General features: G+C 45.4%; 1 protein-coding gene and 1 long non-coding RNA gene across 2 annotated transcripts in view; one reads left to right on the forward strand and one right to left on the reverse strand.

Moving 5' to 3' along the window:
- The window catches only part of spock2 (SPARC (osteonectin), cwcv and kazal like domains proteoglycan 2), a 54,683-nt gene extending 45,831 nt beyond the window's left edge, over positions 1 to 8,852 (reverse strand). The window contains exon 1 of the mRNA XM_015975986.3: positions 8,478 to 8,852. Within this exon, the coding sequence (XP_015831472.1) occupies positions 8,478 to 8,666 (189 nt within the window). The 5' untranslated portion in view covers positions 8,667 to 8,852. The remainder of the gene's footprint in view (positions 1 to 8,477) is intronic.
- The window catches only part of LOC139062122 (uncharacterized), a 175,784-nt gene that overhangs the window by 103,791 nt on the left and 59,731 nt on the right, over positions 1 to 12,262 (forward strand). The gene's annotated exons all lie outside the window — the stretch shown is intronic.

The following is a 12,262-nucleotide window of genomic DNA, read 5'->3' on the forward strand; positions in this document are numbered from 1 at the left end:
GGGCACGGGGGTGGGGGGTTTGGAAAATAGTAGGTGTGAGCAGAAGCGCTTATCAATGTCTCATCGACACCTGATGTGGATGGAGGAACAGCGGGCAGTGTGCAAATTTCGTGAGCGTTCCACTTCGCAGCTGATGTGATCCTAGCCAGAGGAGTTGGGGCAGAAAATATGGATTCTTACTCATTAATATTCATGATAAGCAAACATCTCACCTCTGATTGACTAACAGCAACGCAACTCTTCTGCTGCCTCTGTTCACTCTTCTGCCTTAGGTAAAAAAAAAAAATCTCCACTAACACAAGCCTGAAGGAGTTCTGCCATGTTGTGTTTTAATTTTACAAGAAATTTGAATTAAGTTTTAGTCTTAGTCTTTTGACCAAAATGATTTTTAATTTCAGTCACAATTTTGTCATCCAATTTGTTTTAGTTTCAGGCTTATTTTAGTCGACTAAAATATCTGTATTTTCTTCTGATGCAATAATTTTAAACTTGTGTAAAGGCAACATTAATCCCCTGCCACTCCTCACGACTGCTCTGGACTCCATCTCCCAGGTGCGGATCTTCACAAAACTGGACATCCGGAGTGCCTACAATCTGGTCCGCATCAAAGCTGGGGATGAGTGGAAGACCGCATTCATCACACCCACCGGTTATTGGGAGTACCAGGTCATGCCCTTCGGGTTGTGCAATAGCCCCGCCGTATTTCGACGTCTCATTAACGATGTCCTCCGCGACATGCTGGGCCGGTGGGTGTTTGCCTACCTGGATGACATCCTAATTTACTCCAAGTCCGAGGCCGAACACCTCCACCATGTTCGTGCTGTCCTGACCCGGCTCCTGAACAATAACCTATACTGCAAGCCCAAGAAATGCTCTTTCCACCAGCGGACCATCTCATTCCTGGGCTTCATGATTTCGGATCAGGGCATAACCATGGACCCTCAGAAGGTCCAGGCAGTTACTGACTGGCCCCTTCCTACGAGCCTAAATCAGCTACAGAGTTTTCCGGGCTTCTGCAACTTTTACCGCCGTTTTATTAAGAACTTCAGCACCACTGTGGTACCGCTCACATCCCTCACCCGACCAAGCCCACCCGGCCAACTGTTCCGTCTAACTCCAGACGCCATTCGGGCCTTCCGCCACCTGGTCACCTGGTTCACGTCGGCCCCTATCCTCCGCCATCCAGAGACTATGGAGCCCTTTGTGGTCGAAGTCTATGCCTCGGACGTCGGTGCCGGTGCCATCCTGTCCCAAGGCGGGCCCGACGACAGACTCCATCCCTGCGCCTACTTCTCTAGGAAGTTTTCCACCACCCAGCAGAAGTATGGTGTGGGTGATCACGAACTGCTGCCCATAAAATGGGCGCTGGAAGAGTGGAGACAGTGGCTTCTAGGCACCATCCAGCCTTTCACTATCTGGACGGACCACCAGAACCTGACTCACATCCGATCCACCAAGCAGCTCAATCCTCGCCAGGCCCGCTGGGCCCTCTTCTTCGAGCCCTATGAGTTCCATCTCACCTAACGCCCTGGAACTAAGAACCAGAAGGCTGATGCCCTCTCCCACCAGTTCACACACTCCACGCCCACGTCCGAGCCTGCACCAATTCTCCCAGAGCACTGTTTCCTGACCCACCTAAGGTGGCCGTTGGAGGAGGCTATCCAGAATGCCCTCCGGGACGACCCCGCACCTCCAGAGACCCCCGCGGGTCGTCTCTATGTCCCTACATCCTGTCGCAGTGAGGCGATCTCCTGGGCCCACTCGTCACGCCTGTCTGGCCACGCCGGGTTCTCTAAAACTCTGAAGTTCCTCCAACGAGCACTCTGGTGGCCTTGCATGGCGAGGGATGTTAAGGAATACACTAGCGCCTGTGACATCTGCACCCGCTCCAAGACACCCAGCCAGGCCCCTGTTGGTGTCCTCAGACCTCTTCCGGTGCCCAGCCGTCCGTGGTCCCACGTGGGTCTGGATTTCGTCACAGGACTCCCCCCGGTCAACAACCTCAACACGGTCCTCACGGTCACTGACCGGTTTTCTAAAGCTGTCCACTTCATCGCCCTTCCGGGTCTCCCTTCGGCCCGACGCAAGGCTGAACTATTCCTGGAGAACGTGGTGTGCCTCCACAACTTCCCTGTCGATGTGGTCTCTGACCGGGGTCCCCAGTTTACGGCCCGATTCTGGAAAGCCTTTTGCCACCTAATGGGAGCATCGGTCAGCCTATCCTCAGGCTATCACCTGCAGACCAATGGTCAGACGGAGCGGGCTAACCAACAGCTGGGTCGGTACCTCCGGTGCTTTGTCTCGGCCCAACCCTCGCAATGGCCTAAATACCTCCTCTGGGCAGAGCTGTCCCACAATCTTCACACCTCTTCAACCACTCATATGTCCCCTTTCGAGGTCTGCTATGGCTACCAGCCCCCGGACTTCGCCCACCAGGAGCCCGAAGTTGCTGTACCTGCTGCGCAATCCCTAGTGAGGCGCTGCAAGAACGCCTGGATCAGAGCATAAGCTTCCATCACCCGAGCTAATGCCCGGTACGCTCGCCAACATCTCCGCCGACACCATCCTGGTCCCTCCTATGTCCCTGGGGATAAGGTTCTGGGTGTCCACCGTGGACCTCCGCTTCCGTGCTGGATCCAAGAAGCTCGCTCCCCGGTTCCTCGGGCCTTACACAATACAGAAGGTCATCAACCCAGTCTCGTACCGTTGCGGTTACCGGCGACTCTCTGTTTTCATCCCACCTTCCATATCTCCCGACTCAAGCCCTATGTGGAATCCTCCCTGCTTCCGCCTCCGGCGCCTCCGCCTGCCCGCTTCCTCGACGGTGAGCCCATCTACACCGTCCGAAGCGTCCTGGACACCCGTCGCAGGGGTCGGGGATGGCAGTACCTCGTGGACTGGGAGGACTACGGCCCCGAGGAACGCTCCTGGGAACCGGCCCACTCCTTCCAGGACCCTACCCTTATCTCTGACTTCTGGGGCCGCCGGGGCCGCCCTGGGACTGCAGGAGCCGTCCCTGGATGGGGGGGGGGGGGGGGATTCCTGTCAGAACCCAAGTCCCCAAACCAGCCTCTCCCAGCTAGCCGATCTCCACCATGGACCACAACTCCCAGCATGCCCCTCGCAGGTATTCCCTCCACGTCGCACCTACGTCACGAACCGCAACTATATACGGAAGTCGCCTCCCCAGCTCACCGCTCAGTCATTGTTTCTTCGGATCTATGATCAGAGTTTCCAAGCAACCGATCCATCTTACGAACACTCAGCTCACAGTAAGTGTTCTTACTTACTTCTGGAAAACCCGGCATTTCCGTGTCACCTCATTGACGCTCGAACGCTCGGGGATCCCTAGATTAAACCGTGAGCCGGCGTTTCACCGACGCTATCACTTCCGCATCTGTGAGACCACGCTCTCTACAAGCTCAATTCCCGTATCCAGCCGACCAGTCTGACAGTTGGGACCACTCCAATCACAAATCAGGGAAATTAAACATGTACAAACTAGCATGCTGCCTGTTGAATGTGACGTGTAGCAAGATCCTCCTCCACCATGTTTGTTTATTTCAAAATCACATTTGATCACGAGAGGTATTGCAAGATTTCCCAACTGACCGGTTAATGTTTGTGTGTAAAATCCGTTTGTGTGTAGCTCTTCTCTTGTTGCTGCAGGACCAGAACTGTTACAGCCATAATTAATTTTTTTTTATCATCATGTTTTAAAATCCTGCCGTGTGAACTGAGTCTTATGTGTTAAGGTGACACTTTCAAGAGTTTTACACAATATGTTACATACAACACAGTTATGATCAAATAGACAATCATGGTAAACAATATTAGGTAATACTTGACAGCATGCATGAGAAATAAAGTGATAGTGGTTGATAGTGTTTAGTAAACAATCATGACACCCAAGAAATTTAAATGTCATAATTTTTCTCTACATCATCTGTGCTAATCATTATTAAATGCCATTTTGGGGGGGGGGGGGGGTCTGCTCCACTGCAGCCCAGTTGCGCTCCTACTAACCAGCCAAGACATCCCACAGAGCCCCGGTAGTCTGTCCAATACTTGAACAGCCAGGCCACCCATCCCAGAACAGTTGGGAGGTGATTAAGACGCAGTCCATCTGCCTTGCCTCAGAGTTTTGGATGTTTGAGGCCACCAAACAAATCTGGGAAATGATAAGAAATGACTCACGCTAGTACAGAGCATGACTAGAGAGACTAATGAGTTTCTGATAAGCCTTATCATCGTTCGTATTATTAATGCATCAGAAGCATTCTGTTACAACACCAGGGAACATGGGATGGATGAGCCAGACTGAGCTCCAGTCCTGATAATTTACGGATTGTCTAGATGGACGTTAATGGAGTATTTGGCTCTACTGTTACAGATTCCATTATCCACAGTTATTTTTCATGTGGCACAGTGTAATAGTGAAACAAACAGTCACCAACTGACACCAAAGAGAGTTTTAGGTAAACGGGGGTGGGTGTTATCTGAAAAATAAACATGTCTTAATAAAAGTCTTTCCACCATTCTGCAGTATTAATCCACCAGCATCAGTGAGGGATCTGAAGTTTTATTTGCGCGGCGCACTTCTTTCTTTTTTTCTTGTCCCCATGCCTATTAAAAATGAAGTAAATGCAGAACAGGCGCAGGCTGGATTGGCACTGGACGGTGCAGAGCTGTGTGACTATCGAGGCGTGCATTTTTAAGATAAGGATTTACCAAGCACAGACAGCGTAGGATACTGGAGGAAATCACCTCATATGGTCTGAATCTTCCCAGCATCATCGCGCTGGCATGCAGGATGCACATAAACAGCAAGGACAGCGTGCACTGGCATGTCTTAATGAGCATCCATTTGTAAACACAAATAATGTAGCTGGTATTTAATCAGCAAAACAGAACATCTGACCAGTTATTGATGTCCTGGTGATTTAACTGACAGATTAAGAAGAAAACAAAATATGTGTTTTGTTGTGTGCTGAGATCTGAATGCATGAACATGCATCAGCCTTCATCTGTTTAAAGCAGCAATCCAGGGGTTTCCCCCTTTCAGGAATTATGTATGATTTTTGTAGAAATCTGAATTTGTGAAAGTCTTACCCTGTACTGTGATATAATGTAGGCAACACGTCATTATCTTTGCTAAGCCCGCCCCCGTCCTATAGAGCCCCATACAATTTGTACTGAGTGCCGTTCAGCATTAGCCAATAGCGATAGACATCCGCATACGTACAGTGATCAGTCACAGTGCTTGCGGACATCCTTAGAGTGACACAGAATTGGTGACATCTCTTTTGGACAACTAAGTCTTTAAAATATTTGTAAATTTATCAAATATATATGATAAAACAGCATAATGTGACAATAAAACTGCAAAACATTGTGTTTTAGTTGTTGGCTGTCTAGAGGGGCATGTTCACCAACAAATCGTTTCTTTCAGATGCAATACATTTTTACGCCTCTAGATGATTTCTGAGAAACAAATACAGATTTCTATTTTAACTAATGCTAAAATTGAAAAAAAGACATGTGAGCCGATTGCAAAATAAATAAAACTAAATTTGTTTTGTTCTGTTGGGTGAACAAAACAATTGTTTCGTTTGAATTTCAAATGTTCAAAAGTCAACACTGAATGGTTGTTATTTAACATTACCAACAATGGCCCGAAGGCCGGTCATGGCAGAAAATCATGGTGGCTGATGTTAAAGCAACATTCACAAAACACATTTGTAAACCGGACTCCAAAAAGCATTTTTGTTCGTGATCATTTTTTTTACGGCTCAGTTATGAAAAAAAAAATCATGATCAAAATTACTTTTAGTCGGTGATGAGATCATAAATATTTTACACGATGACTCACTGAGTTGAATAACAGGCTGCATTTATTTCTCCTCTTCTAACCAATACACACCATGGGGACTGTGGTGTGGCTTGTCAAAATAAAAGCACCAAAGAATGATGACCATATATATATATATATATATATACCATATTCAATGGTTATTATTATTTTACTGACTTACAAAAACTAATTAAAGTGACAATACAGGTACATGTTATTTTCAGAATGTTAACGTAATAAATCTGCAGTCAGTTCCCACGACTGCCTTTTGCTGCCCAGTTTATCTTTTTTTCCCAAGGATTTGGTGCATTAGTGGAATGAAATGTTGAGTGCACCTGTCAGATTAAAGGATTGAAGGTATCCTCTTCTATTATTTGTTGACTGTTACAGTTAAATTTAATCGCCTTCTCTTCCTGTGAAATAAATTGAATTGGAGTGTGGGATTTTATTTAATTTTTTTACTGGAAGTTAAAAAGGGCATCTTATCTTGATTCTGCTTTTACATCCTCTGGAAGAATAAATATGAAATATTTACAGTGTGCAGCCTACAGTTTGTGCAGTGTGTTCATGCATGCTTGTGTTTATCCGTGTGCATTCGTGCAAAAAGGAGAGCTCCTCTTTCGTGTTGTGTGGCTTTGATTATTGCCTTCCAGACTTAACAACACTCAGCAGCAAACTCTCACAGGAACGCACACGTCAACATCGATTTATATACCCTCAGAAGTGTGTCATCGGCACTCATTTACACATCGACTTATTCCCAAGGCTGAACTTCAAATTTTCTACTTCTTTCTTTATTTTAGGTCAAAGGCAAACATGAAGCAGAGCCATTCAAGTGTTCATTGCATTGAGTTTTAAAAACTCACTTAAATAATGAGAAAAACACAAGTTCATGGTTTGAACGGTGTGGAGAATCCTAACTAAAAGATGCTTACACTCTTCACCCTGAATCATGACTGAACAGGCGATAGAGTCATCAAACTCCCAATGATCTATGCTCCATCTTGAGCGCAGAGACTGCTGTTGCTACGGCAGCGGGATGGAATCAAAGCGATTTCTATTGGCGATTCCCTCGGGAGGTTTAGTGGTTCTCTTCTCTGATGTCTTTTTTTCCCTGTTATCTTTGTAATCACCAGAAACAACGTCTCTCTCTCTCTCTCTCTCTCTCTCTCTCTCTCTCTCTCTCTCTCTCTCTCTCTCTCTCTCTCTCTCTCTCTCTCTCTCTCTCTCTCTCTCTCTCTCTCTCTCTCTCTCTCTCTCTCTCTCTCTCTCTCTCTCTCTCTCTCTCTCTCTCTCTCTCTCTCTCTCTCTCTCTCTCTCTCTCTCTCTCTCTCTCTCTCTCTCTCTCTCTCTCTCTCTCTCTCTCATGCACTTGCATGCTGCAACTGCCTGACTGACTAAATAAATGACAATAAACATTCATACCCTTCCACAACGATGCTCAATCACCATTTCTGTTTGCGTCTGTGCACATGAAAGTGAAAAGTGCTACGTTGTCTTTGATGTGAAACCAAGAAACCCAGAAAAGCAAAGCAGGTGGAATCATAAGGAAAACCCTGAAGGGGAAGTGCTACATAATACAGTTGTGATCCCGTTTTAATTGACTGGTAGTTGGAGGGTTTTCTTTCTGCAGAGCCACACATGATGTGCTTGCTGTCGGTGGAATGAACATTTTGGATAAAAGCTGTGTAAACATACATCTGAGTTATAATCCCACAAAAATTCTGGTTTAATCTTTCCCATTCCTACCACTTCATCACTTCCTTAAACACGGCTCCAGATTGTACTGAACTCCAAAATCAGGGGTGCCGTTTGGTTTTTATATAAACATTGATTAGAAAGAAGCTCCTCTCCTAAGCAGATCTGCTTTTGTTCTCATACAGATACTGGAGATGAAGTCAGCTTCTAACATTTCTAATCCAATAATGACGCATATCAGTTGCTGCAGCCTCACAGGATCAATTAAAACTCAATTAGTATGGGTCATATGGAACCTAATCCAACTGCAATATACTGTCCAAATCCTGTTGGGATCATTAGTAATCATTTCACAGAGCCGGAGGAAGGACAGTATCCATACATCCACAGACACAGCGATTCATCACATGCAGGCTTTAATCAATCCCAACAGCCCAGTTCGGTCTGCTCAATAGGTGCACATCAATCAATCAATGGCCTCTCTTCTAATTGCTAAATTCCCTTGTTTGTGAAATCTCTGGACACAGGTCCTGGAGCCACATTTTTGAGGAGACACGTCTGAGAATTGAGGGCAGTGTGATGGATTGGGCCTCTGCTGCTGCTGCTGGAGAAGAGCGACTGTGAGATTATTTAGAAAAGAGACTCAAATGGACCAGACAGTGATGCATGGTCCGTGTTTGCAGATGGAACTACTTTAGCACGGCATCCTTCAGCCCGCCTCATCCCATGGAAGTTTTCTGATTACATCTAATTGTGGATGCCAAAAAGAGAAGTTACACGGGGGAAAGTCAACTCATGGGATACCAGTCTCTTTTGCGCATATTTTTATATTTTCCACTCAAGAACAAGTTTGTTAGATTTTCTAGTGTAAAAATGGCAGTGCGTCCTCCTGCCTCAGCTACCGCATCTCCCGGCCAACACTTACGTCTCTGAAGCGATTCCAGTGCTTGATCTTGCGGCTGTACTGTGAAATGGTGGACAGCCACTGCTCGTCTTCCATGAAATTCCCCGTTTTTTCCGCCTCTTTGACGCTCTTCACGTCCGCCTGGATGGTGGACCCCGTGAGCATCAGCAGCGGGACGAGAAGGCACGCGATATCCGACATTTCTGTCATGGTAGCGGGCAGGAAAGAAAAGAAAAACACCTCAGCGCGTACTGCCACTCGTATGGGCGCGTTCCACTGAGGGGCGGCGGATGCTGAGGCTGGCTAGAAACCACCACCTGATTAGCCTATAGGATGCTCCTTCAGCCGGGAGGGAGAGGTGTGGAGCGCGAGCCTCACTGACGCTGGTGTGGGACACTTACCGTGCGCGTATGCGCAATTTCCAGAGTGGACACCCCCCGCCCTACCCAATAAATAAATAAAAAGCTGCTCCTGGTTCCCTCCCAAACGAAAAGAAACAAAGTTTGTTTATGACTTCGAAGGTTTTATTTATTTGTTTGTTTGTTTAAGTAACATAGTGCAAAACAGAGATCCTCTCAGACTAACTTTGGTATTCCAGGCTCTGCAAAATGTGCGGAGTAAATTTTATTTTAAGAAACGACACCGAAAAGACGCAAAATGTTTTCAAACCGTTTAAAATGTGTCAAATTTTCAATCTTTCAGGGATAAAAAAAAATGTAAATCAGCTAAGATGAGAACATTCATTCCAGGGGCGGGCCTAGCCCATTTGGTGCCCTGGGCGAAACACCCTTTCGAACACCCCCGCGCTGCCACGTGCACACACACACACACAAACACAAACACACTACTCCACCACAACTGCAGCTGGGAGGACACCCAAGGGAAGACCCAGGACACGCTGGAGGGACTACGTCTCTCAGCTGGCCAGGAAACGCCTTGGGTTCCCCCTGAAGGACCTGGCCCAGGTGGCTGGGGAGAGGGAAGTCTGGGCCTCTCAACTAGTAGGCTGTTGCCCCCGCAACCCGACTCTGGATAAGCAGAAGAAAATGGAAGGATATTTTTTATCACTTTTTTTAATTACTAGACAACAGCATGGTGGTTAATGTGTATGCAAACAACTAACAAACAATTATAATTTGTCATACACTGACGAGATAAATCATCAATACTCATCAAGCAATCAAAGATGCATGGACGTGTATATCATGCCTATATTGAGTCCGTCAGTCCAAGACCAATTCTGGACTTCTGTTGGACATACAAACTAGGTCAACTATTTGGACATCTAACAATGACCTCCTTTGGACGTCAACATGACGTAAAACATTTGGACCTAGTGTTGGGTAACTCTTTTGGACGTCATGGGCACGTGTACCACAAGTGGAGGAAATCAGGGTGGACAACTCACACATTTAGTGTGAGACACACATCCAACCTCCTTCACATGCCCTTACGCCACACTTCCAATTTCTCACACTGAAAATGCAACCCCCCAACACACACACACACACACACACACACACACACACACACACACACACACACACACACACACACACACACACACACACACACACACACACTATTGGGCAGGTAGGGAGGCGACACAAAAATACTCCCCTCCGGTCCTGTTGTTGTCCAGGGTGTCCAACGACGCTAACGTTAGCATGTCCCCTGTGACTGATTAACATTGATGCAATAATAATCAACTGTGTCTTTATTTCAGTGTTTCAGATTTAATGTTGACTCGGGGAAATGGCTGATGGTCGTGCTGATGTTTCCAATAACTTGTCTTTTTGTACTTGTGCAGATGGAGTCACAAAATAGCACACAACACGGCGACAGATCAACTGAAACATGCACCGGAGATGTGGTAAAGCCTGTCCAGAACACATTACTAATGCTAAATTAAGCACATGAGCAACAGGTGTGTGTGTGTGTGTTAAATAAAAAAACAATGAATAAAATTGGTTGGCTGGATTAATTTTTGTAGCTGTAGTTCCAGCAAGTCAGGTGTTCATAAACCTGTCTGACGTTAGCATAAATGTTACTTAGCTAGGACAATTAGTTATAGCTATTATAATAGCAGAAATAACCTGGAAAAGACGTGCAGCAACGTGTCTTGTCGACATGAGAAGGACGCCCACGATGACCTCATTTGGGACAGAATTAGCCCAAAAAGACGTCATCCAGCGTCTCAGTCTGCACTTACAGAGGACCAAAACCTGGAAAAGACTTGGCTGCCACATGTCTTTGTACAATGGGTACACCTCACTCAGTTAACAGCTAATTATTTTGTGCTTAAAAAGGTCCAAAAGATTCAATAAACCACAACAGCGTCTGATCTGCCTTGTTATATGTCAGCCAAATGACAAAACAACTTCAAAGGACGTTTCCCCTACTGTGGTTTCAGGAAATAAACACATAATACCTGTCATTAATATGACACATCTGTTTGCTTTTACTCATCTCTCCTCCTTTTGTTTTCTTTTTGTGCTAAATAATGGACGTCATTTCCAGCATTCTCTGCCAGCACTTTGAGTGATTTAACTTGTCTAAAGTTGTCACGCAGCCATTTGATTTCTCTCTTTTCAGACATTCAGTTTAAATATTTTATCAAGTGTTTTTTTCCCCTGTGGTCTGTCCTAACTTTGTGTTCAAAAAGGTAAAAATGCTACAAGACTTGGAGTAACAGATCAAAGGCAATAAAAAAACTAAGTCTAGCATTATACTGAACTAATATTTGGAGTGTGGAGCTATTTGAAAGTGTGTGTTAGTGCAGTGTGAAGGCTTTGATAAAGAAAAGTGTGTCTCAGCAAAATTGGCCAAACATCACAGTTTCTCCTCCCCGAGAGAGCAGTGCTGTTTCTGCTTCTTCCAGCAATAAATCAAAACTTACATGAAGTGCTGTCGTAGCTTCAGCTCCAGGTGACGCAGGCTCGGAGCCTTGAGAAACAGTCCTGCATTCACTGCTGTAAGCTCTAAAAGACAAACAAGAGATGACAAACTGCAGGATGAGACATTCAGACACAAGGAAGAAAATCTACTTTTTTGAGACCATACATCTGAAATGCATGTTGGTGATTTAGCTACAGTATGGATAATTGGGTCCTGTTGTAGAAAAAGGTCTGAGTTTGGTGAGTTTTGGTGAGTGTGAGGCCATAAGTGTTTTTGATTGCTGTTATTTCAGGACCGAAGAGATGAAACGTGCAGGAATTTCTGTTAAATCACAGTGTCACTGCTAAGCCTGTTCATTAACACTTACAGAATGTGTGTTTATAATCTCAGAGACTTAAAACTACAAACATTTGCTCACAAAAACATTGGTTTGAGATTCATTATTGACAGCATTTTTTTAAATGGCGTGATAGCGACCTCGCCTGGTCATCATGCTGAACTTCATGCTAATAGAAAACCCATCCTCACCTGTTGCTCTGCTGCAATTTTAACCATCCAGTCACTGATTTCACAGGATTAGAATCTGGCTCACAGGAAGTGGAACAAATTCTGAGTAAAAACGCCCTTAATTTAAAAATCAAACCGGTAGCTTGTAAATGCTGCTAAACTGATGGTGACTTTTGAGCTCAAATAAATATGTATTATATGCATATAAAAGTGTGCATGTAAACGTTTAACTTTTCATTCCTTCAAATGAATGAATGAACTCGTTCTTAATTAGCTCCTGCTGAAGCAGGAACACACGTGTTGACTCGTGCATGTCAATTAATTGATGTCATCAGAGGGACAAACAAACTCACACAGCTGTTTTCCCAGCAGTTCTCAGGAAATTTCCATTCACCTCATTG

Source organism: Nothobranchius furzeri, chromosome 12, assembly GCF_043380555.1.
Source record: "Nothobranchius furzeri strain GRZ-AD chromosome 12, NfurGRZ-RIMD1, whole genome shotgun sequence".
NCBI lineage: Eukaryota > Metazoa > Chordata > Actinopteri > Cyprinodontiformes > Nothobranchiidae > Nothobranchius > Nothobranchius furzeri.